The 25705-nt window shown below is 45.4% G+C and overlaps 8 protein-coding genes across 8 annotated transcripts, besides 21 other annotated features; 1 reads left to right on the forward strand and 7 right to left on the reverse strand.

Moving 5' to 3' along the window:
* Positions 1-940: 940 nt before the first annotated feature.
* PVX_110925 (hypothetical protein, conserved) lies at positions 941-3251 on the forward strand. Its single transcript, XM_001608360.1, has 9 exons — positions 941-974; positions 1086-1237; positions 1443-1560; positions 1787-1851; positions 1986-2072; positions 2236-2333; positions 2482-2603; positions 2715-2782; positions 2923-3251. The coding sequence occupies exons 2-9, from the start codon at positions 1190-1192 to the stop codon at positions 2950-2952; spliced, it is 636 nt and encodes a 211-aa protein (XP_001608410.1). The 5' UTR covers positions 941-974; positions 1086-1189; the 3' UTR covers positions 2953-3251.
* Positions 2642-2676: a microsatellite.
* Positions 3020-3041: a microsatellite.
* PVX_110930 (hypothetical protein, conserved) lies at positions 3100-4548 on the reverse strand (the record flags this gene model as incomplete). The annotated part of the gene is made up of 3 exons (XM_001608361.1): positions 4189-4548; positions 3730-3937; positions 3100-3444 (listed from the first exon to the last, which is right to left on the reverse strand). Exons 1-3 carry the CDS (start codon positions 4296-4298, stop codon positions 3100-3102), a joined length of 663 nt encoding a protein of 220 aa, XP_001608411.1. The 5' UTR covers positions 4299-4548.
* Positions 3282-3373: a microsatellite.
* Positions 4089-4114: a microsatellite.
* Positions 4257-4287: a microsatellite.
* A 783-nt stretch (positions 4549-5331) lies between the features above and the next one.
* Positions 5332-5351: a microsatellite.
* A 344-nt stretch (positions 5352-5695) lies between these two features.
* Positions 5696-5715: a microsatellite.
* Positions 5716-6019: 304 nt separating this feature from the next.
* PVX_110935 (hypothetical protein) lies at positions 6020-7216 on the reverse strand (the record flags this gene model as incomplete). The annotated part of the gene is made up of 1 exon (XM_001608362.1): positions 6020-7216. The coding sequence occupies one exon, from the start codon at positions 7214-7216 to the stop codon at positions 6020-6022; it is 1197 nt and encodes a 398-aa protein (XP_001608412.1).
* Positions 6052-6082: a microsatellite.
* Positions 6540-6565: a microsatellite.
* Positions 7217-7553: 337 nt separating the features above from the next.
* Positions 7554-7579: a microsatellite.
* A 1477-nt stretch (positions 7580-9056) lies between these two features.
* Positions 9057-11300, reverse strand: PVX_110940 (hypothetical protein, conserved; the record flags this gene model as incomplete). The annotated part of the gene is made up of 1 exon (XM_001608363.1): positions 9057-11300. One exon carries the CDS (start codon positions 11298-11300, stop codon positions 9057-9059), a length of 2244 nt encoding a protein of 747 aa, XP_001608413.1.
* Positions 9115-9149: a microsatellite.
* Positions 11054-11081: a microsatellite.
* Positions 11301-11813: 513 nt separating the features above from the next.
* Positions 11814-11847: a microsatellite.
* A 2048-nt stretch (positions 11848-13895) lies between these two features.
* Positions 13896-13924: a microsatellite.
* A 127-nt stretch (positions 13925-14051) lies between these two features.
* Positions 14052-15083, reverse strand: PVX_110945 (hypothetical protein; the record flags this gene model as incomplete). The annotated part of the gene is made up of 1 exon (XM_001608364.1): positions 14052-15083. One exon carries the CDS (start codon positions 15081-15083, stop codon positions 14052-14054), a length of 1032 nt encoding a protein of 343 aa, XP_001608414.1.
* A 641-nt stretch (positions 15084-15724) lies between these two features.
* Positions 15725-15748: a microsatellite.
* Positions 15749-16418: 670 nt separating this feature from the next.
* Positions 16419-16452: a microsatellite.
* Positions 16453-17114: 662 nt separating this feature from the next.
* PVX_110950 (hypothetical protein, conserved) lies at positions 17115-18323 on the reverse strand (the record flags this gene model as incomplete). Its single annotated transcript, XM_001608365.1, has 1 exon — positions 17115-18323. The coding sequence occupies one exon, from the start codon at positions 18321-18323 to the stop codon at positions 17115-17117; it is 1209 nt and encodes a 402-aa protein (XP_001608415.1).
* A 1293-nt stretch (positions 18324-19616) lies between these two features.
* Positions 19617-19637: a microsatellite.
* Positions 19638-20149: 512 nt separating this feature from the next.
* Positions 20150-20181: a microsatellite.
* An 89-nt stretch (positions 20182-20270) lies between these two features.
* Positions 20271-20297: a microsatellite.
* A 181-nt stretch (positions 20298-20478) lies between these two features.
* PVX_110955 (hypothetical protein, conserved) lies at positions 20479-21401 on the reverse strand (the record flags this gene model as incomplete). Its single annotated transcript, XM_001608366.1, has 2 exons — positions 20479-21114; positions 21225-21401. 2 exons carry the CDS (start codon positions 21399-21401, stop codon positions 20479-20481), a joined length of 813 nt encoding a protein of 270 aa, XP_001608416.1.
* Positions 21166-21195: a microsatellite.
* A 1915-nt stretch (positions 21402-23316) lies between the features above and the next one.
* On the reverse strand, positions 23317-25329 carry PVX_110960 (hypothetical protein; the record flags this gene model as incomplete). The annotated part of the gene is made up of 1 exon (XM_001608367.1): positions 23317-25329. The coding sequence occupies one exon, from the start codon at positions 25327-25329 to the stop codon at positions 23317-23319; it is 2013 nt and encodes a 670-aa protein (XP_001608417.1).
* A 170-nt stretch (positions 25330-25499) lies between these two features.
* Positions 25500-25527: a microsatellite.
* Positions 25528-25705: the final 178 nt, after the last annotated feature.

The following is a 25705-nucleotide window of genomic DNA, read 5'->3' on the forward strand; positions in this document are numbered from 1 at the left end:
GGCCGACCTTGGAGTTGGCCCCAGCAATTGCACCGCACAGCGGTGAGGAAAAACGCGCCCACGCAGGGTATACGCAAAGTACACGTACATCCATGCACAGGCGCTCATGGGCTAGCCTACGTGTGTGTCCCGTAAAATCAAAAGCACCTTCCAAAGCGCAACTCACTCAAGTGCGTAACAGCAGGACGCACGGTGCCACGTTGCGCCACGTCCTGCCATTTGGACGAAAAAAAATGAAGCACAAATCCAGGGAAAAAAAATTTTTAATCCGAAGAAGGCACGAGCCGCTTAAGCTTACTCATTCGACCGTGATGTTGAAGAATTAATGCAGCCGCTGCGTAAATTTTCACCGCCAAGGAGAAATATATATTTTGTATCCCCCGGTACGTGCTCGAGGGATGTAACCCCTATTGCCTAAGCGGAATTAATTTTTTTTTTTTTTTTTTTTTGCCATTTTGAAAGGTCACCCGTAATACATCACATGAAAGTAAAATTTGTTGCGTGAAAAAAAAAGGAAAAAAAAATTCGTGTATATGTTTATTCGGTGATTTTTGTAGACCCCTCCCCCCTTGCCTTTTGTTTTGGAAGATTCAGTTTCGCCAAGCTGGATTTGCACACTTGGCCAGTCGCGGTTGGGCAGTAGCGGTTGGGCAGTAGCGGTTGGGCAGTTACGCTTGACCAGCTACGCTTAACCAGTCACGGTTGGCGCACCCCATTTTGTGCCCCCCCCTTTGTGCTCCTTACTCTGCGCGTAACTTTTTTTGTCCCATTTTTTTACGTCACACATTTTCTCCCCGGGGCTATTTCCTCCCGTTTTTTTTTTTTTTTTCTTTTACCCCCCTTCGTTCACGTTATTTTTACTTTATGTGCATATGTGCCGCTCCCCTGCATATGTACCGCTTCAACGCGTATGCAAGAAGGGGTCCCTCTACCACCATCCCCCCTCCACGTGGTGTGTCCCTTCGCGTAACAACGTAGCCCACCTCTTTCGATATATGCATGTTTAAATTAACCGATACATAATTAAGCAACTTAAAAAAGTTTTCCCCATAGTGCCGATTTTTTTTTTTTTCCCAATGGTAAAGGACAAAGCATGTAATTTGTGAAGGAAAAAAAAAAAACTCTGGGGACACATATAGCAGCTGTTATCACCAAACCGAATAGCAATTCCGAGTACCCCCCTGGGAACATGCTTCCGAAAAATAAGCTGTCTGACATATGCACGGCCATTACGCTGGTAAGAACGATCACCTACAGATTGTACCTCAGCGCAAAATGGCAAACGTGCGTGTGGGGGGGGCATACTCATATTCACATGTGCGCATGTAGGCGTATGGGCACCTCTGTACACTTCACCTGATGGAAGAGCCTCCCATAATGCTGATATGCTCCCCTTTTTTTTTTTTTCTTTTCTTCCGCACGTGGCACCCCCAATGTAACAGGAAAAGGCCAAGGAAAACTTAACGAATGAGTACAAACTGGGAAATGAAAAAAATCAAAGCAAAGAGCAGCGTACACAGTTGGTGGATGGAGAAAAGGGAGAGGAGAATTCCCCCCGAGGTAGGCGCAACACAGGGGAAAGACTGCATAATGTTACCCAACGCCTGTGCTTTAACCAGTCAACCGAATGACTTTTGCGTTACTTTACACGTCCATCCGTACATGTGCTTTAAAATTTCGTACGCGCTGCTTCGTTAAAGCGAACAAGTTGTCAACTTTGCAAGCGTAAAAATGGATGGAAAAAAAAAAAAAAAAAAAAAAAACATTTCAATGTGACACCCTTTAGTAGACGAAAACAGCGACGAGGAGGAAATCCGGAAATGGAGGGAGAAGCGACTCACGCAACTTAAAGTGCGTGGAATCGGTTTTGCAAAAATGGGGCAATTTTGTGGCGCGTGTTTCATGTGCGTACCGCAACCAGAGAATCGATTGTGCCTCCCCACAGTGCCATGCACCCCCCTTTTTTTTTCCTCTTTTGTGGCTAGAAAAAACAGGAGATGAAGAAAGACGGCGTTTACCTCGAAATATGTGAAAAGGACTTCATACCCACTGTCCTTAAGAACAGCAACGTGGTAAAATGTGTGAGGGGAGTGTGCACGTACATGTACCTACATGTACACACATATGCGTATGTGTTCTTCCCCAAACGGATGCTTCACTTCCTCCCGTTTAACAAACCCACGCCTGTGCATTCACATGTTGCTCCATTTTTTTGGCGCCCCTCCTCCGCACAAGGTCTGCCACTTTTACGACAACGCGTTCAAGCGCTGCGACATTTTACACCTCCACTTGATCAAGCTGGCCAACATACACCTGGCCACGAAATTTATCAAGTAAGCAAGCGGGAGAGCGGCAAAACGGCAAAGCAGCAAAGCGGCAAAGCGGCACATCTGCCAAGCAACACCGCAGGAGCATTCGCCTGACCATAAAAACGGGCTAAACGCGCTCGCCTCCATCGGATTTTCCCCTCCCCCGTTGCAGAGTGGAAGCCAAAAATTGCCTATTTTTCATGAACAAGTTAAACATAAAAATTTTGCCCAGCTTGTGTTTGTTCATCGACGGAGTTCTCGTAAAAACCTGCGTTGGGTTTGAAGACTTTGGAAGTGCGCCGGAGAAAGAAAAAAAAAAAAAAAAAAATCCTCAATTTATATACCCCAAACAAACGCACACATCGCCCGACGCACACCTTTGCCAAAATTAATTTTCATTTGCAGATAAGGATGCCTTCAAAACGAAGGACCTGGAGGAGTACTTGTTCAGGAAGAAGCTCATCAGCAGCATGGTAACGGGGCAGAATAAAACAAAAAAAAAAATTTACGCATGTGCATGTGCATATATACACGTATGACTATTTTTTTTTTTTACACGTGTACACTTACGCTCACGTGGGGTGCTCCAAACGAATCGTTTCCCCTCCAAAAGGAATACAGCGACGGAGATGAAGAAGCGTAAAATGGTTACTTCCGAGGAGGTGGGTTGCCAAAGCAGCCAGGAGAATTCCCCCAACACACACCGTGGCGCAAATAAGATGAGATAAGATTGGACCCACAAATGTATACCCCTGTTCTCCCTGTCCGTTTTACCTCCCCACCTGGAGAGCTACTTCTTTTTCAACTTTTTCCTTTGCGCATTAATTTGCTTCTGCCGACTGATGGCCTTACTTTCACTTATATAAAACAACATGGGTTTTTTTTTTTTAATTAAGTAAAAAGGGAACCGCAAATAAAGCAAAATCTTATACACATGCAGCAACTTCTGCCTGTAGCTACTCAACCCCTTCACTATGTCCTTTTCATATTTGAGTCCAAACTGAATTTCTTTATGGTCAAACGGCTCACCACTTTGGATGCTCTCGTCGTATAATTCCTCGGGTAAATTTTCTACCGCCTTGAATATCTTTTCTTTCATTTTTAGTAAATGCCTTTCGTATTTTTCTTCCTCCCTCTGTGAAGAAATTTTAAAAAGGGCCCAGTTTATTTGGAGAGTGAGGCGGCTACTGGGATGGTCACAAATACGCATGAGAGAGCGCATGCCGGTGTGTCCATCGCGAGTGTTTTTTTTTTCCCTCTCCACCAGTGTGTCTCTTTTTCCTCCATGAAATGACTCTTCAGGAAAGAAAAAAAAATCATTCAAAACGGCAAATTAGTCAGCATGGTGATTAGGAGTGACCCCGTGAATGCTGCGCTGGTGGAGAGGGCAAACATGGCATGTGTATTCTCCCCCCCTTACCTGCTTCAAAAATTGGTACAGCTCGAACCTCTTCTGGTACTCGACCCTATCTTCATGCGAGTCCGTCGAATTCTGGGGGCCAAAAATTAGCGACAGCAGATTGTCCACTTTATTTTTGTCCTTGAAGAAGGAGACCGTGTCCGCAACGTAGGCGGGCGGGATGTACGGCAGGTACCTCGTTTCGGCCAGTTTGTCTTTCTCTTCAGCCCTTAGGGGGTGGTGGTGAAGCGGTTTAGCGGTGGAGAAGCGGTTAAGCGGTTGCGAAGCAGTTAAGCGATTGCGTGGCGTAGTGCGCCGTTGCCACGCGACGGTGGGGGCAAAAATGACCCCCCCCGGTAACCACAACCCACAGAAATGATCCCTTATAAATCCACACGGAGGCATAACCGACGCGCTTTTCTCCCTCGCCCTCTACACAAATGTGCGCCACGCAATCCCGCACCAAGGGGAGGCACTTACGAGTCCTTCTTTTTCTTCTCCTGTACGTTCTTCTTCTTCGCTGGGGCCCTCATGGGCACAAAAGACATGCAGCCAGAATTTCTGTTCCACCGAAGAATTCTCGACAGCATTTTTTCCAAGTAGCCTCAGTCGTTCCCGTCCAGGTAATTTTTTTTTTTTTTTTTTTTACCCATATGTGGAACATGTAAGAAGCCATGCTAACATAAGGCAGCGGCGTACACAGATGATGTTACTCTTCCTCTCAAAGTGAGAAAAAAAAAAAAAAATTACCTCCACGTGATGGTCACGCGAAGCAAATCACCCAACCGCTAGCCAACGAGAACAACAACAAAAAAAAAATATTTCCAAATGCTTGGTGAACTAAAAAAAGGGGCAAATGTAAAAGTGGGAAAAAATGTACTACACTGTGGGAATACAATTTTACCGTTCAGCCAAATGTAAACGCTTGGCTCCTTTTATGGGTAGCTAAAAAAGAGCGGCCTTCATAAAAGAGAGCCACTCTTTTTTTTTACCCCCCTCTCATTTGGCACTTACAGCTGCGAGGAAGAGGTGCCCCAAAAAAATAATTCTCACATGCGAACTGGCATGTGTATTTTACGTGCATCTGGCTGAAAATGTGAAGCGGGTCGAGGGGTGTGCGTTTGAGAGGGTCCACAGGAGGGTTAGCACAAAAGTGCCAACCCTGGAGAGGGGAAAGAAAAAAAAAAAAAGAAGCCATAAATATAAATGTAATCATACCTATAAATGTAACCGCAATTATGGCGTGTCATGCCAAATCGCTTACGAGCGACACCTCTCCTTGTTAGCGCGCCGTAGTACCCCCCACCGTTCGCGCACTCTAACCAAACCATCGACCCTGAAGAGTGCCTGAACTGGTTTCTACTCATAATGGGGCCGCGGAAGCACCATGGCTGTGACTGATCCTGCGTCAGCGCATTACCTCGGGGAGATACACACATAAGAACACACGGGGTTCCTCCAAACAGCGCAACCGTCCACAATTGCAGTGACGAGTGGAAGTGCCACAATTCTGTCGACACTATTAGCGTTACCATTGCCACCTATCGTGGGAACCCACCAAATTTTATCTCCTGCTAATAATAAAGTGGCATTTTACCCCACGTAGGGGGTAGACGCGTGACAGTTCGCAGCTTCTACACAAAAAAAAAGGGTTAAAACGACCCACCATTTTTGAGAACTCTACGTGCGCTTCTTACTACATAATGGGAGCCGCTGATGCGAACGAATCGACTGAACAGCTGGGGAAGCGAAACAGCTTTCCCCCCGAAGAAACCACAACAGTGTGGTGACTTTAAGAACGTACCATTCTGCCATTCTGCCATCCCGCATGCTCCCCCTCCATTCACTTCTTTCCTCCGTCCCAACTTCACAAAGGGTGCACACAGACAATTGCGCATTTTCCCGTAATTTTTTCTTTTACAAAATTAAATTTTTTTTTTTTTTTAAATGAAAAATGTGAAAAGTGTCTATTATTAAAGATGATTAAAAAGGGAACATTTTTTTATTTTTTTGAGGAACAAAAAAAGGAGATTTGCGAAAGGAAACATCCCAATGGGGACTTCCAACCGCAATCACGCCCAGCTGGGGTGTGCCATACAACACATAGCAGCAGCGACGATTTTAAGAACGAAAAAAAATTGCACAAAAAAAAATTATTGGTATATTTGCAAATGCAAACTGATCCTTGCGACACGTGTGGATAACCCTGCTGAGCATTTGGTGAATGTTCACCTCTATGTTAGCCAAACATACACTCACTCCTTGCCTGCGTAACTACCCACGCAGGCACTTCGTCACAACGTGCGCCTCCTCAAAACACGTAGAAGGAGCCAATCACGCCAGGATTAAAACCCGTGAGGAAGTCCATAACTGCGTAGTCATAGTTAAACGAACTTAACATGTTTCGCACGGCAAGCATGGTGATTATATCCGCTCGGGTCAAATACTTTGGGTTATCGCCCGAAGGGGTCTTCTCTCCTTCGTGCTCATTTATTTTATGCATTACGATGTCGTAGTCATCTTCGAATTCATCATCGTCCATTTCTTCCTCTTCCTCTTCTTCCTCATCTTCCTCTAAATGGTAAAAGTTTTCTTTTCCGCCTGCTTCTTCCACGGTGTCAACTTCGCTGCCGTTGCTTTCGTCGGGCTCAGGCGCGCTGGCGTCTGCGGATTGGCTAGGCGCATCGGCATCTTCAGGCTGGCTAGGCGCATCGGCATCTTCAGGCTGGCTAGGCGCATCGGCATCGGCAGGCAGGCTAGGCGCATCGGCATCGGCAGGCAGGCTAGGCGCATCGGCATCGGCAGGCAGGCTAGGCACATCGGCATCTTCAGGCTGGCTAGGCACACTCTCATCTGCTGGCTGGCTTGGAACACTCTCATCTACGGCCTGCTCAGCCACCGAAGGTGTCCCTTCTTGCTTCTCTTCAACTGACACCTCGTCGGCTTCTTGCACGGGCTGGGGTTGTGCTTCCTCAGCAGCGGGGGGAGCATCGGGGGCAGCCTGGGGTTCTTCCACCAGCTCTGCTACTAATTCAGCCGCATGTTCTGCAGCATGTTCAACCGCTTCTTCGAGCGGTGCTTCCCCCACCTCACCAGCTGGCTCCACCCCATGCACAGCATCAGCTGGAGAGGACCCCCCCTCCAGTTGCGCTTCCGTCGAGTGGTCTGCGCCATCCACTATTTGAAGCTCAAATTGAAAATCTGTATCGTTGGTTTCACCCGATTGGGGTAAGCCACTCACATTTTGCTCACCTTCCTCTTTCACATCCTTTCGTACGTTGGCTGACCCCCTAAAAGTAGTTTTCTCTGGAAGGGCAGCCAAGAGAGCAATCGGTGTAGTAGTCTGCCCTTTGGGGGGTAAATAATAAGGGACCCAACCACTCGCAGATTTTTTCCTTTTTTCAACTTGTTCATTTTTCACATCACTGGTTCGCAGGTTTCCATTTTTTGCATCTGAGTATTTGTTTAGGAGGAAAAAGTAAAGCACAACGCCTAGGAACTTCTTCATTTTGCCTTCTCCAAAGGGGGGTGCGTAAAACCGTCAAGGGGAGGAAAACACCTAATTAGACGTATTACCAATCCGAAATGTTAAAAGGGTAGTGAGGCTGTTCACACTTTTACGACACCCGTGTGTGTTTCCTTCACCTCCTACAATGAGAGTCTCTTTCTTTGTTTCTCTCCCTTTTGGGGAAAAAAAAAGGTACAAAAATGGGAAAATTGGCAGAAGCACACAAGTGGGAATTCTCTAACTCCACTTTCTAAGCAAGCGAATGAACAAATGGGAAGACGTCCTCATAAACGTGCGGTCTTACACACTTAAACACAACTGTGCGATGTTCCCGCGGTGGAAGTTTTGCTCTTTGGGGAGGTTGTTGGTGAAAAAAAAAAAAAAAAAAAAAAATAATAATAAAATATTGTAGAAAAAATTACAAAATTGTAAATTTGCACAACTGCAAAGTTGCAAAATTGTAAAGTTGCAAAGTTGCGAAATTGTAAAATTGTAAAATTGTAAAATTGTAAAATTGTAAAATTACGAATTGCCGAAGTGACAACGGGGCGAAGGCGAAGAAACCCTTTTGAAGCACCCTGGCCACTCCTCTACTTCGACGCGGAACTCAACGCCGCATCCCCTCGCGATTCCTCCAGCGCTAAGGGAACACCTGAACCTGCAGGTCGTTTTTTTTTTTTTTTTTTTTTTTTTTGCAGCAGTGGTGGTTGAAAATGGTAAGGCACATCTCGGAAAAAAAAAAAAAAGGAAGGCGGTTCCTTTCGCGAGCGTTGCCTAGGTCGAATAAAGCCAAAACGAAATTGAAAAGGCTTCACCATATTGCTTGCACATTTGGAACCATGTAGATCGCCGATCCGAAGTGTGCACGTGTGCGAACTGAAATTTTCCCTTGGAAGGAAAATAAAAAAACTATCCTTCTTCCTCCTCCGTTTTAATTAAGCGGTTAACTTTATTTTATTAATCGCACGTTTTCCCCTTAATTTTAACAATGCACACAGGGAAGTCGCAGCTCCGTTCTGTTTCTCGTTTTGCATTTCGCTCGGCCGGGAATGGTTCCACTGGAAAATAACGCCCCGCAGGGGGAGGGGGAAAATGTGCCAGTGTACACATTTGCGAGTTCGCCCATTTGAAAACTCCTCGTGAATAAAATAATAAAAAAAAAAAAAAAAAAGTGTTTTTTGCGTTCCCCTCATTTTAAGCAACAGGGTGTTCCTAAACAAAACTCCCAACCAGTGGGTACCGTTGCATGCACAGCGAACTGATTAAAGCGGGAAAAAAAAAAAAAAAAAAAAAAAACTCCCCCTTCAATACGCCTTTTAGATGGCAAAAAAAATGCCACGTTTTTATTTTATAACAATTCGTTAAGTGATCATTTTCTGGGGACAGTGGAGTCTTTTTATGTAGCACCATTTTTAATGTTACGTGGATCACACACGCGGGTGAAGGGGAAAGGAGCGGAAAAAAGGGAAAAAAAAGGGAAAAAAGGAAAAGGAAAAGAACGTGTGCGGGTGGAAAATAAAAATAAAAAGAACGTAAGGGGAAGGAAAAGAAAAAACGGAATGCTACTAAGCTTCATCATTATGGTCCCCAAAAAAAAGGGAAAAAGTGAAGTGCGCGGACAAAATGAGTTCTACCGACGTAGAACTCCGCAACTTCAGTGTGTAGGATTACCACCTCCCCCTTTTGGTAAATTAGGATGTATTTAAAAAAAAAAAAAAAAAAAAATATATAAATTCCATTTAGTAAAAATCGCAATTTGAAAAGTGAACATGTTAATACAATTTCGCATCAAAGATGCCTGGCAGTTGTTCTGTTTTGCTTTCCTTTATTTCATTCCATTTCACTCCATTTTGTCGTTTATATTCTCTCCGTTTTTGGCAAAATTTCCCGCGAAATCCTTGAACATGCCTACAAGCCCATTGTCCCCACCAAATATGCTGAACACATTTTTCACCATATTTCCGGCACTGTTTTTAATGCTTCTAATGTCTATATATTCTCGGATGTGTATCCTTCGAAAAAAGCTTTGGCCTGACGATTCGGCGCACTCCTCATCCCCGTCTTCCTCCTGTGGTTCCTCCGCTTCATCCTCCGCTTCATCCTCTGCTGGTTGTTCCTCTGGCTGTTCTGCTGGCTGCTGTGCTGGCTGTTCTGCTGGCTGTTCTGCTGGTTGTTCCTCTGGCTGTTCCTCTGGCTTCTCTGCTGGCTGTTTTTCTTCCGTTACTTCCTGCAGCTCTTCGATCAGCTCCTGCACGTATTCTATCTCCGGTTCGGGCATTTGCTCTTCTTCCGTTGCTTCCTTCAGCTCGTCGATCACCTCCTGCACTAGCTCTTCCTCCGGTTCGGGCATTTGCGCTTCTTCCGTTGCTTCCTTCAGCTCGTCGATCACCTCCTGCACGTATTCTATCTCCGGTTCGGGCATTTTTTCTTCACGCTCCACTTCCTGAAGTTCTTCGATCACCTCCTGCACTAGCTCTTCCTCTGGTTCCGGCATCTGCTCTCCTTCCGCTACTTCCTGCAGCTCTTCAATCACCTCTTGTACATTTTCCCCCTCCGGTTGGGGCACTTGCTCATCGAACGCCTCCTGCAGCTCTTTTATCACCTCTTGCATATTTTCCTCCTCCGGTTGGGGTCCTTGCTCATCGAACGCCTCCTGCAGCTCTTCAATCACCTCTTGCATATGTTCTTCCTCCGGTTGGGGTCCTTGCTCATCGAACGCCTCCTGCAGCTCTTCAATCACCTCTTGCATATGTTCTTCCTCCGGTTCGGGTCCTTGCTCATCGATCGCCTCCTGCACTTGTTCTCCCTGTTCGCCCTGTTCGCCCTGTTCGCCCTGTTCGCCCTGTTCGCCCTGTTCGTCCTGTTCTTCCTGCTCCTGTGGCTTCTCTTCTTCCGCTACTTCCTCCACTTCCACTATTTCCGCTGGCTCTTCTTCCAGTGGGGGCATTTGTTGCTGTTCTTCTGGCTCTTCCACTTCTTTTGCCTGCTCTTCTACCTGCTCCTGCGCATCTTCTGGCACTTCCTGCTGCTGACTTTCCGGTTTTACGTTCTCTTCATTTTCGTGGACTTTCTCTTCATCGTTTGGTGCGTTCTCCTCATTTTCGTGGACTTTCTCCTCATCGTTTGGTGAGTTCTCTTCATTTTCGTGGACTTTCTCTTCATCGTCTTGTGCGTTCTCTCCACCCTCTTGAGGGTTATCTACACCCTCCTGGGCGACGTCCTTCCCCGCAGATTCGTTCGACGGGCTCTCCCCTTCTGCATCCTCCGCACTTGGCAACACATCCACACTTGGCAGCACATCCTCCTCGGCAACGTCAACTTGGTCAAATAAAAGAGGATCCACCTTCAACGATTCGTGTACATTCTTCGGCGTCGGCACCCCCTCTTCTTCGTATTCCCATCTGATTTTGTCTCCCCCCTCCTCATCATTTTGTTCCCACACTGCAGGTGCGTCATGTGGCGCTTCTTCATCAGGGTTTGCCACTTGCTCTACGGGTTGTTCTTCCTGCTGTCCTTCTTCCTGTCCTTCTTCCTGTCCTTCCTCCTGCCCTTCCTCCTGCCCTTCTTCCTGCCCTTCCTCCTGTCCGACCGCATCCCACGGCGCGGACCAGCCGGACTGCCATCCCTGGTCAGCGTGTTCCCCATGGTCCGTTGAAATGTTGGCCGATCTTCCAGTGCCCCACATCATATTCATATCATTTTCTAGCCAGTCACTTTCCCCATGTACTTCTGAGTCATCACCGAACAATACAGAACCTCTTCTTATATTTCCATATTTTTCTTTCGCAAGGGAAGCACTAGCCTCGTCAAGGATTTCTTCATCATCTTCTTCTTCTCCTCCTACACGTTGTTCATTCTTAATCACCTCCTGTAGGTCCTCCCCTTGGTTTGAATAGTCACTACCATCAAAGCTGTTATCATTCAGCTCTGCTTGGTCTCCCTCTTCCAGCGAGCTATTAACTGTAAATCCATTCCTCAAGTTGGTACTTTTATTTTCACCCGCTTCGCTACATAAAATGCCGCCTCCATGCGAAGATAAAACGTAAAGGGCGAAGTAGAAGGTAACACACGAGAGGTTCCTCATGGTGGGTACTTAAAAGAAAAAAGGAAACAGCGAAATGGTGAGGTAGTTACACGGTTAGGTAGTTACACGGTGAGGTAGTTACACGGTGAGGTAGTTCCACAGTGAAGTAGCTCCACGGTGAAGTAGCTCCACAGTGAGGTAGCTCCACAGTGAGGTAGCTCCTCAGAGAGGTAGTAAAATGGTGTAGCAGTAAAATGGCAAATTTGTGAGCGATAAAATACACAATTCTTTAGGGCATACCTTGAATGGAATTGTAAAAAAAAGGGAAAAGAAAAAATTGACACGATGTATATTCTATTTTTAAAAAATAGAAATCTTTTATGTTTCTTGCGGTTAACTTGAAAAGGCTTTTCTTCTTCACCGTTTTTTGCGGCGGTGTTCTTGGGTGTTTAAAAAAGAAAAAAAAAAAAAAAAAATTCTTCGCAGCAAGAAAAAAATGGTATTCTCTTTCCGTTGGTCATGTAGGGTTAACTGGTCCGCATTCAAAACTCGCAAAAAAAAAAAATAAAAAAAATAAAAAAAATAAAAAAAATAACAATGAGGAACGGCAGAAAATGCAGGAAATGCAAAAAATGAAGAAAACGCAGAAAAGCTAAAATAACAATAAAATGTTGCAATAAAAAAAAATATTAAAGCAAAATAAAAATAATAACAAACTGCAGCAATCATATTTAACAATAATGTGAGGAAAAAAAAAAAAAAAAAAAAAGACTAACTAAACGAACATGTGACGTGGCAATTTCTCCATCAAGTCAAACCCATGTGCAACACACAAATGGCAGGAAACGACCATCATACGAAGAAGCGCATCGTCTAAACCGACAACGATTGGTCACTGCATATGCATAGGGGTGTACATACGTACGTGTATTCTGAAGACATGCGAAGCGACGCGACCATCTGTTCAGTGCCATCGTTTCGACATACGAGAGAAAGCCGATTCTCCTGAAGCATTTGCACACGAGGAGCCTTTTCGCGTTCGCGTGGAATTTGCCATTTGGTCTCTCAGCGTGGATACACTGCATGGCTGCTTAGTGTGACATCTCAACGTGACCACCCTCCTTGCCCTTCATCTTTGAATGTGAAAAAACGAACCAAGTAACCCTTTGCCGGCACACCGAACAGCCAAACTGGCCGCTTCCCCGCCAAGGCACGTAAAAAAAAAAAAAAAAAAAAAAGATCGCTCCACCAGCTGTTACAAACAGACAACAGCAACTTTGCAACAATTATTTTCCATTTCGATGAGCAAATGTTCATATGTGCCCCCGAAAAGGATAATTAACGAATTATTTTAAACATAAGGTATGCTTCGTGTGCACGTTCGAAATGGTGAAAAATAATTTTCCAAAATACTCCTCCTTTCATTTTATGCATGGCTCCTTTTCCCATTTTACAATCTCCATGCGCGTGCATATTTCCAAACCGGTTTTGCATTGACGGGGTTATCAGTTCGTTGTAGAGGCGTCGTGTGGGACGCCTCGTTCGTTCAAAAGGGAATCCACAATTGTGTGCATATATACACATGTGTATTTTTTTATTATTTTTTTTTTTTTTTTTTACACCTGTTTGGCCAACTCCACACTGGCATAACCCCTCCGCGAGCGCAAACGGTTAAGCAACAATTGTTAAAAAATCCGAAAGGAGAGGACTGCCGAAAAAGCGCAGCATCGGGAAAGTCGATTTCGTTTCCATCACACGAGAATGCATTCGAAAGACAAAAGAGCGAACGAAAAAAAAAAATATCAAAATGTTAAAATGTCAAAACGACGAAACGTCAAAGCTGCACGGGGGATTTCCCCATTATTTAAACCCCCCCTTAACGTATTTTCCTTTTCACCCGTCAAGCGGAAACGCCAACGTGTTTTCCTTGTCCGAAGTTGCAATATAGCGGGGAGAACTCCCCCCGGGGGAACGAGCACCACTCGGTATGCATAGCTGAGTGATGTTTCCACTTTTAAAAAAAAAAAAAATTGGGAGAATTGCTATTAATACGCAAATTGAGTTGGGCAAGTTAGGAAAGCCAAACAAATCAGGCAGCATGAATGGAGATAGGCAATCAGCAAAATTAGCAAATTGGCAAATTGGCAAATTAGCAAATTGGTCATGTTGGCCTTATTGGCCCATTGGCCATATCAGCCACATTGGCCGCATGCATCACGTGGGCAAGTGAGCAGCCCCAAATGAAGCTGAGCAAATTAAGCAAACGGCGGAGCTACGTACGCGTAAATCCGCATGCAAAAAGGAAAAATAAATAAAATAATCGCTACACATATCCAAAATGTAGCACTTCAAAATGAAAGGAATTTTTTTTTTTCTATTTTTTCGCGTTTTCACTTTTACGAATAAACGCTCAATGTTCCTTCTTCCCTTTTTCAGTGCGTCCTCTGGTCATGTAGGCGGCATGTAGGAATGTAGCTACGTATCTACCTCTTCATGTATCCGCGTATCCACGCATGCACATGCGATTTACTTCCCCCCCGGTGAGCTAAATCGGGGTTTCAAAATTCACGCCGCAAAATACATGCGAAATTGCACTTTCACGGTTCCACCTCATTTTTGAGGAATTAAATTGGTTGGTGCAGGTGTATCAGTGGGCGTGCATATAAGCAGCACATATCGAGCACATATCGCTCCCATATTGCGCCCACATCGCGCCCATCCCTTCGCCCCTTTTTGCGAACACCCTACCCCCGTGTCACTCCACAGGGGAGCGGTTCAATTTGACCGAAGCGCCAACCCCCAAGCAAGTGATCATTTCCGCAAAAACATAGTTATATCATCTGACAAACCGCTGAGCGTATTCACAAGCTGATCATTTTCCTGCAACGAATTTGTCATGTACTTAACTAAGTCTTCAACTTTCTCTTTCTCCTCATCAACGTCTGTGTGTTCTTTGATGTGGGTCATGTGTATAGTTTCATCATTCAGTAGGGAACTAAATCCCTGTTCTTCCCCGATTTCTTTTGCTTCTTCGTCACTACCATATCGATACACAATTTCTTCGTCTTCATCTTCTTCAGTGTTGTTGTTAGTGTCCTCATCAACATGGTCATCGTCGCCGTCATCGTAAACCTCCTCCTGAACTTCTTCCCGCAAGTCATTCATCGAGGTATGCGCCTGCTGGTCACGTTCTAGCTTGAACATTTTATTGTCAATCAGAGTGACGGGTTTTTCTTGTTGCGGAGGGGTTACCCTGGAGGGTTGGGGAGTTATCACTTGTTGTTGTTCTTCCCGTCGCAGCTCCTGTGGAGACTCCTCTAGCTGCTGCTGTTGTTGCTGCTGTTGTTGCTCCTGTCGCTGCCCCGGTTGCGCATCTTCCTGTCCCGCTTTATTTTCCGATGGTAGTGGAAACACAGGATCCTTCCCCCCTACGACAAAATTTACGGCTGGCTTAACTAGAGCGTTTAAAAATATCCGCGCCAGCATTCCGCCGATCGTGTTGCTACTGCCCGAACTGGCTGCAGCACTTTGATCACTCGACGTGCTATTACCCCTTACTTCTTCGTTCCCCGTTACGAGTTTACTTCCCAAGTTGCGTGTCCCGGTCGAGCCCGCCACTGCCCCGTGATAATGCCTGGCGTTGGTGCGGACATTCTGATGAGTTCCATTGCGTCTGTTTAACTTCTTTGTCATCTGTTCACTGTGGTCATTATTCGAGGGGCCACTCCTAACACGGGGGTTTGTCTCATTGGCCATATCGTCACCTTGGACGCCATTTTTGTAGAGGCAGAAATTTAAAAGGAAGACGAAGTAAAAAATGGAAAGGCCGGAAAATTTCCCCATCTTTTTTACCTTCAAAAAAATTATTCAAAAAGGGGGTGGCGAGCAAATCGGAAAAAGAAAAAATGGACAAGTGGGCTAATGCGCAAAAATTGTGCAGGGCAAAATTGGCATCAACATAGCTGCAGTTTTGGCGTCAACTTTGAGGAAGTTTTTTTCCAGAGCTGCCCCAACGTGTGTTCCCTTTTGTGTCACTCGAAAGTCCGCAGAACAGCGGGTGATCCGTTAAAGCGGGTAAATTCACAGTCGGGAAAATTACGCAAAGAGGTGAAATAATTAAATTATTTTCCCGCTTTCTGTAAATTAACAGAAAAGTGAACGCACTAATTTTAAATTGCTTTGGTTTCACTGTGTTGTAACATGGGGAAATAGAAGGGGGGCTATCAAACTGTGCAAGTTATTTAACCGTGGAAAGAAGTTCCTTTATTTTGCGAACAAATAGGAAAAAAAAAAAAAAAAACAAGCGGCTGGAAACAAGTTTATACAAGCGAGTGTGCAACATATAGCTGCCTAGCCGTCCTCCCAACAACACTTAAAAAAAAAGGATTTTTTTTTTTTTTTTTTTTTTTCACACATTGTTTTTACCGAATGTGTGGCAACACACACCCTACGCAGGTATCACCCCAATGGAGAAAACTCCGAAACGGAAAAATCACCATTTTGTGGAAAATCATCACCCATGTGTAAACTTACGTACGCTTGTTCACTTGTGTGCGTGTTAACGACGGAGCGGAGGAGAGAGTCCCGATCTGTACCACCTCCCAATTTGTTCCAGCGCAAACGATTATTGATTCGCATCACTTTGTAACGTTAGTCTACATTTGGACACATGCGTTAACAGAACAGTGTGTGATCAATTTTTTCTTTTTTTTCCCCTTTTGAAAGTGCAAAATTGCAGCGATTTTCACTTCCTTTTTTTTTTTTTTTTTTTTTTTTTTGCTCCTTTGTTTGCAGTGTGGGGAAGCGAAAGAGAGGGTGCCCAAAATTGTAACATTTTTATCAACGAAAAAAAAGAAAAAACAAAAACACCCCTCATGAATTCATCTTCATGAATATTTCACTTGCGTGGAGAAAAATGCCCCCATAAGTTTGCACGGCAAAAAGTTGAAAAAAAAAAAAAAAAAAAATTATACACGTATATCTATTATGTGTACATTTCTTCCCCTGTACACACTGCTGAACGGGCAATTCACACACGGGGAGCAATTCCCCAGCGGGGTGAAGAGCGGCGCGTTTTTCACAATCCCATTTTCGTGTAGGAGGCAAAACTGCATGTTATGTTCCCACCTTTGTATAGCGCCGGCCAAATTGGAGTAAACGTTTAAACCGCTATTGCTTCGTGTGTGAAAAAAAAAAAAAAAAAAAAAAAACAGTTCCTCATTCTCTTAACTTCGCACATGACCAATTAAGCAGTGTTATATGTGCTGAATAGAGGGGGACCCCTTTTTCGGGACTACCCCTACGAATGACCCTCCTAGCAAACTCACCAAATTAAAGAAACCCAGCGGTGTTTATAAACATGAATAGGGGCACCATAATTGGTGATAAATCAGCACAGTGGAGCACCACCACCATCATCACCACCTCTTGCTCCCTCCAAAATGATAACTTCCGATCAGCTCCCCTTTATAGTTTTTATTTACTCTAATTCTTTCCTTTGCTAACCCCTTCCACTGGTTAACACCCCGAATGACCTCATATGAGCGTTTTAAAAAATGCAGGTGCAGGAGGGATCCCACCCCACCTCTACCAATTCGCTCCTTCCATTGTAATAGACCTTTCAAAAAATGAATATACATGTTTGTACATCAGGGGGTAGTTAATGGTACATATTAAAAAGAAGAAAAAATAATAAAATAAAATAAATAAAAAGAGTAATACCAGCAGGGTTAGCGGGTTAGCAGGGTTAGCCGGGTCAGCAGGGTCAGCAGTGCCAACGTGCTAACTGTGATCACCTTGCGCGTGGTGCCAATCGCGCCCACCGTGAAAATCTCTCCCCTCGGAAACGCAAAATGGCCACTGCGCGCCCCCCACTCACAAGTTCTGAATAATCTGCACAACGTCGTTCGCGAAAAATTTTACTTGCTCAACGAACACGAGAAAGCCATCATATGCTTTGACCGCAAAAGATACCAGCTCTTCAGACATTTTTTGTAATTTCTCGTTACTCTTAAAGCTTTCTACTAAAGACGCAAGGTCTATATGCTCATGAAAGAGTTTCATTAGGTCTTTTTTTGAGAAGCCTTCCTTTTTATTTCCATCCTGGTTAGCTCCATTTTGTTTTGATTCTTCTATCCCACTTGGCGTTTTTTGTTCCCCCTTTGATGTCTCATTTTTCACACTTCCATTTTTTCCTTCTACTTCTTCCGCTTTTGGGACCCCCTCCGAATTGTGGGAATCATCCGAAGTGTGGGAAGCTTCCCCTCCTTTCACGGGTTCTACGCCATCCGAGTATCCTGGTGCTTCTACGCTTTGGCTGTTCCACTGTGCGGTTCCGTCCCCCCCATGGGTTGGCATCTCCACTGGCAAACCATCTTGATCGGTTACTTGTGGGTATAAACTTTCCGCTTCGTTCTTTTCGTAACTGATCGACGTGTCCCAAGAGTCTACTCCATTGGGGCCATACACATCGACGTGTGCTACCCCCTGTTCTGCATTTGGCACATGAAAATCGCCTTCCTTATTTACCTGCTCTCCATCTACCAGCATGGTTACATCCTTTTCTGGTGTTGCACCTTCTTGTTTATTCTTTTCCTTTTTGTGCGATTCTCCTTTTTTGGAACCCTTCTTCCTCTTCCCGGTCGTGCCACTGCTATCACTTCTCTCTGTCTCACTTTTTGTAACCGTTTGACCACCGCTACTTTTTTTTCCGCCCTTTTTTCGTTCTCCCTTTTCCTTTTTATCGGTCACCGTTTCGGGTTTTACTTTTGCCTCTTCGTTCGGTAGGCTCTGGTGGCCCTCCTCAACGGTGGTCATATTACTGTCATCAAAATCTGGGATGCCATTCTCTCCTTTGTTAACATTCGCCTGCCCCTTTTTGGAGTTACTATCTTGGGGGGTCACACTGGCTGCTTTCTTTTTTCCCACATGTTTGCTACCCTCATTGCGGTACCTCAGATTTGACTTTTCCTGTGCCACATCAAGGGGAGCACTTGGGCTTTTGTTTTCCTCCTTGGCGCTTATCAGACAGATGCAGAAATTGAGCACGAGGAGGTACAGCGCGACGTTCACGAGGCTTTTCATCTTGCCTTCTACGCGTCGTAGTGCAGTTGCTTTACTTAACGTGAAAAACGGACTTCAAAAAACAGAGCAATTCTGAACAGGAGACGGGCGGGGAAATCTAAAAATCCGCTACCCCCCAACGAGCTCGTTTCACAAAAAAAAAAAAAAAAAAAAAAAGACGAATAACAACTTGACTATTTTGTATTCCCCGCTGTTGCTTAAAAAATATGTGTTATGTTGACGGGGAAAAAAGAGAGTCCCCAAATGGGTGACTGCTTAAAGAATGTTAAAGACGGAGGTGCAGGTGGGTAGCTTCCCTCCGGATGATCGAAAACGACGGAGAGGGAAAGCCCATAAGGGGGGGGTTGTTACAAACTGGTTCGGACAAATCGGCGTCAGTCGCGGTGGAGTGGCGCCACTTCTCGACAAATATTCACAAAAAACGAAAACATAAAAAGGGAAGGCAAACGGAAGGGGTAAAATGGAAGAGGTAAAGCGGAAGAGGTAAAACAGAAGAAGTAAAACGGAAGAGGCAAATAAACGGGGACAAATCAACGGGGAAATCACCACAGCTGCGGCTACCCGCTCTGCTGCCCACCGCTACCAATATCGACGCACTGCAAATTCCGACGCGTCGATCGCACTAAACATTTCCCCTTGTTCGAAAATCTACGCAATTCACAAAAAAAAAAAAAAAGATACGCGGAAATTTCATTCAAATGGTGATACATACATGTGAGGGTTCCCCCCTTTGTAAACACATTGGCATATCCAGATTTGCGCATGCATCAAAAATAAAATAAAAAAAAAAAAAAAAAACTCATCTGGCATATGCTATTTGTGCATATTTTCACACGAACAGAAAGGGGAGGGGGATATGTCCTTCTTCGAATTTTTCTCAAACTGGCGAACCGCTATCGATTTTGTGTTTCTTGTCTAAGTTTCAAAATGGGAAAAAGTTAATTATGAGGCAAATCGCCGGGGGGCATACAAACACGCGAACAGGGGGAAAGGGGAAAAGTAAAAAATAAATTTTGAAAAAATTGTGCAAAATGGCCTTCGCTTTATTCATTTTTACATCACCCTGTGTGTTCCTTTATTGCCACTTCGTTACCATTTGGTTGCCATTTTATTACCATTTGGTTGCCATGTGACTGCCATTGGGGCCATTTTTCTTCCCCAAGAGGCACCGTAAAATTACAATTATTCCTACCTGCATATGCGGCGAATGTCTCCACCCAACCCGGGCGTGCATACCGCGAACGAGATGTGTGCACGCATGCATGTGGCATACGCGCGGGCATGTACGCATACATATGCACGTATGCATACATATACGTATATATGTTTATACACATATGCGAATAAATCCATTTTTTAATCTGCGAAAATAACCCTCTCCCCCTACTGCTGCCTCCCATTGGGGGGTACACTAGCCAAAACAGGGTGCATCGCCAAGGGGGGACTTTCCAAAAAGCATGTCACACTGTTGCTACTGCGACCGTTCTGGTGGTTGCAACCAAAACGGAGAAAAAAAAAAAAAAAAAAAAAAAGAAATTCCACTGAGCAGTTAAAATAGTGTAAAAATAATTTCACATGGAAATGCGCAAGTGCCAAAACAGTTCATAACCGGAGGAAAAAAAAAAAAAAAAAAAAAAAAAAAAAGACGATCATGTTTTTTCCACTTTATGCGTATTTCCCGGAAGAACAAAAATGTGAGAAAAGTAAAAAGGCCGCTTCTCTTTTTTCCCCACCCTGTGTGCTGCCATGCACTGTTCCGTGTGACTGAGGGGGGGGTGCCCAGATGCCCAAATCAGTGAACGTATAAATGGTATATGTGCAGGGGCAAAATGGGAGGCGCGCGTAGCCAAAGTGAGTGCACACATACATAGGCGCATTTTTGCTCCATTGGCCCAGAAAAAGAGGCAGCCAGGAAGGAACATATGCAGAAACAAAACCAAACGACCACGCGAGGGGACAAAACTGGGCTCCCCCCTTCACGCCGATCGAGCCGAACCCGTCTCACAGAAGAGTTAACCCCCCAGATTGCTCAAACTTCTGGACGCTCTGGTGCTTGGGCATAATTTATCCCTCAAGGAGTTGTCCGCGGCGATGCTGTCATTTCGCGCGATGAAGGGGTTGCCGCTAACCACCGCCAACCACCGCCGCCCCCCCCCTACTGATTCATTATCAAATCCGCCGCGTCCGTCGTGAAGTAGACGAGGATGTCCATGTAGTCAGGGTCGTACATAAACGCGTGCAGCATATTTTTGAATATTTTTGCTGTCATTTTTTTAAATTTGTGGAGGTTTTTATACCGCCTGATATTGAATATGGATGAGGGGGTATCTCTGGGTACCTCTTTTTTTTGCCGTAAACTTCTTTTCTGGCTGCGTTTATTTTCGGCTGGTTTCCAATTAGGGTTAGGGTTACTGTTTCGATTGCTAGCCCTCTTTTTATTTCTGCCCCTTCCGTTGCTCTCCTCGTCCACCTCGTCCTCTATCGCGTACACATTTAAATTATCATTGTCTGCCAGTCCCTCGTCGTCATCGTCGTTTTCACTTAAATTGTACTCATCGTCATTTTGCAAAGACTCGTCTCCCTCTTCCTCCTCCTCCTCCTCCTCCTCCTCCTCCTCCTTTTCCTCGTTTTCGCTCCTCTCCCTTTCCCTCTTTTCTTTTATTAAACTGATTAGAAAATTTTCACTTGGCTCTTCCTCATTCTTCTGGGCGGTACGCTTATCGGCTTTCCGTTTCTTTTCATAATTTCCCGCCACTAGGGAGGGCAACAAGTGGTTGGCTCTGTCTAGGGACTTACTTTTGTTGGGACCATCTCTTTGGGGAAAACTTCTCCCTTCATGTACCCCCCTAGGCTGGCACACATATGCAGGTATGGTAGCGTAAGCGCTTGGTACTCTCTCACCCCGGGGTTCATTGTTCCTCCCTGCGGGGGGACCATCAGAATGAACCAAATAGTTGCCGTACACACACCTGCAGAAGTGGCTCCCACGCCAAGCACTCCCCGAATGAACTTCGCACCTAAGTAGGGAATTCCCTTTTGTTTTTTTTTTTTTAAAATTTTTTGTCTCTTTTTTGTCATAATTAGGGTAGCCGATCTGGCCAAGTAGGTGGGAGCTCTTCAGTTGGGTTTCTCTTCCGAAGAGTGCCTCCTTTTTTACGTCCCCTAAACTTTGGAGAGAGTCCCATTTGGTAATTTCATCCCCCTGTTGGGTTTTCCCTACATCATTGCTTAGCAGAGCGTCTACAGTGGTGTCTATGCCTGATGGCGAGGCTGCTTCTCCTATGCCAGTGCCCCAAATGGGACTCCACCCATCCACGTATAACTCACCAATTAGGGAACCCCCCCTTAAATGGGACTTCTCTCCAATTGCGCCACCCCACCCCCTTTCGGACTCCAAGCCCAGAGTTTCACTTCCACTGCAAAAGCGGCGGGGTAGGAGAAACAGATAAAGGGAGACACTCACTACTTTAAGCATTCTGTTCAAGTGGAAAAGGGACGAGTAAATCAAGACAAACTTTTTTTTTTTTTTTCCCCCCTAATCGTTTGACATCTGCAATGTTGGAAAGGCAACTGGCTTGCTAAACACGTTGCGGGGTCTTTTCATGCGCACGGGGGAAGAACAAAAGTGGGAAAGTGTCGGGAAAAGGTCAAAAAAATGAAGACTCCGAGCAACCCCTCCAGACGAGTGAACCACAAGGCAGATTACGAATTTAAAAAAAAGGCAATCACAAAAAATGCACACAAAAAAGCTATGTTCCTCATTTGACGCTCATTTTGGGGCCACAATTTTTATTAAAAAACAATTTCGTTTTCCCTCCTCTTTCGAGTTAGACCAAATCAGTTGCATTAAAACCTGCTGACGATATCGTGCCCATTCGTCTCCTTAAGTGGGCCTACTGCTTACTCCTCCGTGAGGAACTGCCCCCCTGAGAACGGTCACCTCGTTGAGCAATTAGCATGCGGCTCGAACGACTCGCCAGCTACGTACATCCCGTGCGAGCACATGTAACTCTTATCGGGTGTCCCCCCTTTTTACACCCTAGACGCGACAGAACAAGCGCACAGGTGAGCAGCTTCCATGCAGGCGATTTTGCTCTCCCGTAAGGAAGCGCTTCAATCGCTACAATCGCTTCGAATCGTTCGAAGCTCGCCCCGAACGTTCCCGTAAGGGGCACTATTTCGGGCGACTATGGAGCGAAAAAAAAAGAAAATGCCAAAGGGGGGAGCGTCGCCCTTGGGATGTGCACCACATAGGCTAAGACAAAGAGAAAGACAAAGTGCGCTGCTCCCCATCCGGTTAAGCGAAAATAAATTGGGCAAAATGTTCATCCAATTTTCTTCCCCTTAACTGGGTTGGGAGCAGCTGCTTATTTTTAATTCCCCACCCAAATGGGGTACACCCCCCTCGACGTAAAACCATTTTTCCCCATCTCGTGTGAAGAACCCCTTTCTGTTTTTACAAGTGGGCCCATTACAGATGATCCACACGAGACACGCACTTATTCAAACGTGAACTTTCACGTAGCGCACGAAATGCTTTTCCCATGGGGGTGGCAAAAAAAAGAAAAAAAAAATTACCTCAATTTAACTGGTACGCATACCCGCCTGATCATCGCATGATGAATTTTCCTTTTTTTTTATTCCCCCGCTTTTTTTACAACTCAAGTACGCTGTTCTTCGTAAAAATTAACCTTAACTGCTTTGCCCCCGCGCAGGCAGTAAATTTTATTAACCCCTACGAAAGTTATTTTCACGAGAAAAGAAACCATTTTAACATTTGCTCAATCATAGTTGTTTTGTAAAAGATTTTTTTTTTTTTTTTTTCCATCATGTGTGTATCTCTTGTTGGGTGAAAAATGAGGGGCCTATTCTTGGCAGCATTCTTTTCTGCGCGCCACTGGGGGAAATCGCCCAAGCGCTTCACTATGCCAACCGATTAGCTGGCACGAGTTCACGTGTGCACATAAAATCGCTAACATATGCTACCCCCCTCTCACTTGAGGAGGAATTGCGAAATGTCGTCAGCCAAATTCTTGATGGCATTATCAGCTGCGCTGTTGCTACCGTCTAGTAAATCCAGCAGAGTGTTCACGAAGGCCTCGGCTTCTTTCTTTCCCTGCACGTTGTCCTTGCACTGTTCCGCCAGAGCATCATGGACGGTGGCGTCGCTGATTAGAGATTCAAGTCCCACAGTAGGGGAGTTGCTTTTCCCATTCTGCGTTTCTGTTATCTGTTGCGAATATTCTGCGTCTTCATTTTCTTCCTCTACCTCCTCATCGTCATACTCCAAACTCACATCGTCTTGATTTGCGCTATCCGTTTCGCCCCCTTCCCCCGTGTCGTCATCGTGCCCACCATCCTGTGCGTCGTCCTCAACCCCCTTTTCCACCAACACTTCTTCCTCCTTCGAACTGACATCCTTATCTTTCTCACTGGTATTTACTTCTTGTAAGCTGTTAGGGTCTGGTGGCGGTCCGGCCTGCACAGCAACTGTTTGTTGGCTCACAACAGGTGTCGTTGATTCTATAGCGGGAGCCTGATCTGTCACCGAAGTTGCAGTTATGGTTCTTCTTTTACACACATCACAATCTGCATTGGTGCAATTTACCCCCACTGCGTTGGGACATTTAATCGGCTTCGTTCTTGGGCATTTGTTATTGTCTGTTTCTGTGCACTCGATAAAGCCATTCTCAGAACATACTTCACATCCCTTCAGTGGACATTCGACATTATTTTCACCAGGACACTTGATGCATCCCTTTCCTGCACATACAGTGCATTCTTTTCCCGGGCATGGATTTTTGTCTTTTCCCGGGCATTCCACACAACGTTTTCCTTTGCAAGTTTCACAACCTTCTCCCTTACACACATTAGAACTGTTTTCCCCTTTACATACAACATAGCCTTTTCCTTGGCACGTCTCACATTTTTTTCCTGGGCACTGTTCTTCACCTTTACCAGGACATACCACACAACAGCATCCCCCACATAATGTGCAACTGTTTCCTTTGCATCCTCCATCACCTACCCCTGGGCATGGATTACAATCTGGCTTTACAAGCTCAGCGCAGTTTTCCTGTGGGCCTGGAGTAGTGCATCCTGGAGCTGCACCCCCAGGGCTGGTTTCCCCTGGGCATGGAGTACAGCATGGGTCCGTACACGGCGTACTATCCTCCCCTGGGCAAGGATCAGTACATTCGGCAGGGCAAGGCACTGTGGTTGCTCCGGGGTGCGTAGTGCACCCCGTTCCTTTGCAAACGGTGCATGCGGCCATCTTGGATGTATCGCCCCCACATTGTGTACATTTAACACAACCGCCTTCTTTACACTGAGCGCAATCTACTGTGGTGCAAGTGAGAGGACAGACAGCTGAAACGTGGGTCATCTCTTCCGTTGAACATTTAACGAATCCTTTTCCACCGCATACTTCGCAAGTTGGTTTAGTACATCCATTGCTATCTTTGCCTTTACATTCAACACAACATTTACCTTGGCATATTTTGCACTGTTGTCCTTGACACTTCTTATCCGTTTCTTCTCCTTCCCCTGGGCACGGATTGCAATCTTTTCCCTTGCACGTTTCACATTTATTTTTGGAATTTTTGGCAGGACAGTCGGCTACTGAATGTTCACATTTTTCTTCCTTACAAGTAGAGTGATTGACAGCTGGGGTGGCCTTTGTGTGAGTACATTTATCCCCACCTTCGCATCCTTGTGCATTGTCCGGACAGTTCTTAGCCGCCGCTGCTGCTGCTGCAGGCCCTGTTTCCAATGTATCGCCCAAAACCTCTTTTGCTGCATGGCCGAGCCCGCCCGAGTCCACTTCCTCATTGTCATTCCCCTGCACGGAGAACCCCTCCCCATGACCGGTCAAATTGCCAGTCTGCCCAAAGCCATTTCTCAAACTGGTTTTCAGCTGATCTGCGTTGGTCACCTTCGCACAATTTGAGTAAATTAAAATGTTCCAGAGGGAAAGGCAAAAAGGGACCTTCCACAAGGCCTTCATTTTAACTCCTTCTTAATTACCACACAAGCGGAAATAGAAAGGGGGAACACATGCTTAGAGGTGCACCGCTGCGTATGAACAGTTACACGCGCTTACACACATTCACACATACAAACATACACACAGGGGGGAGTTTCTTTGCAACTCGCTGAGGTTAACGGACGAGTCGCCTTAGGCCAATCGGAAAGGCGAACGGAATGGGCAAGACACAACTTCGCGCGGCGCGCCAACCGGTCGGCCGAGGCGAGGCTGCCCCACGGGGAAAAAAATACACAAAATGGTCAAGCGGAAAAATGGTAAAACAGCAAAATGGCAGAATAGCAAAATAGCAAAATAGCAAAATAAAATAAAGTAGCAAAATGGAGCAACCAAATGG

The sequence above is a fragment of the Plasmodium vivax genome, chromosome 6, assembly GCF_000002415.2.
Source record: "Plasmodium vivax chromosome 6, whole genome shotgun sequence".
Taxonomy (NCBI): Eukaryota; Apicomplexa; class Aconoidasida; order Haemosporida; family Plasmodiidae; genus Plasmodium; species Plasmodium vivax.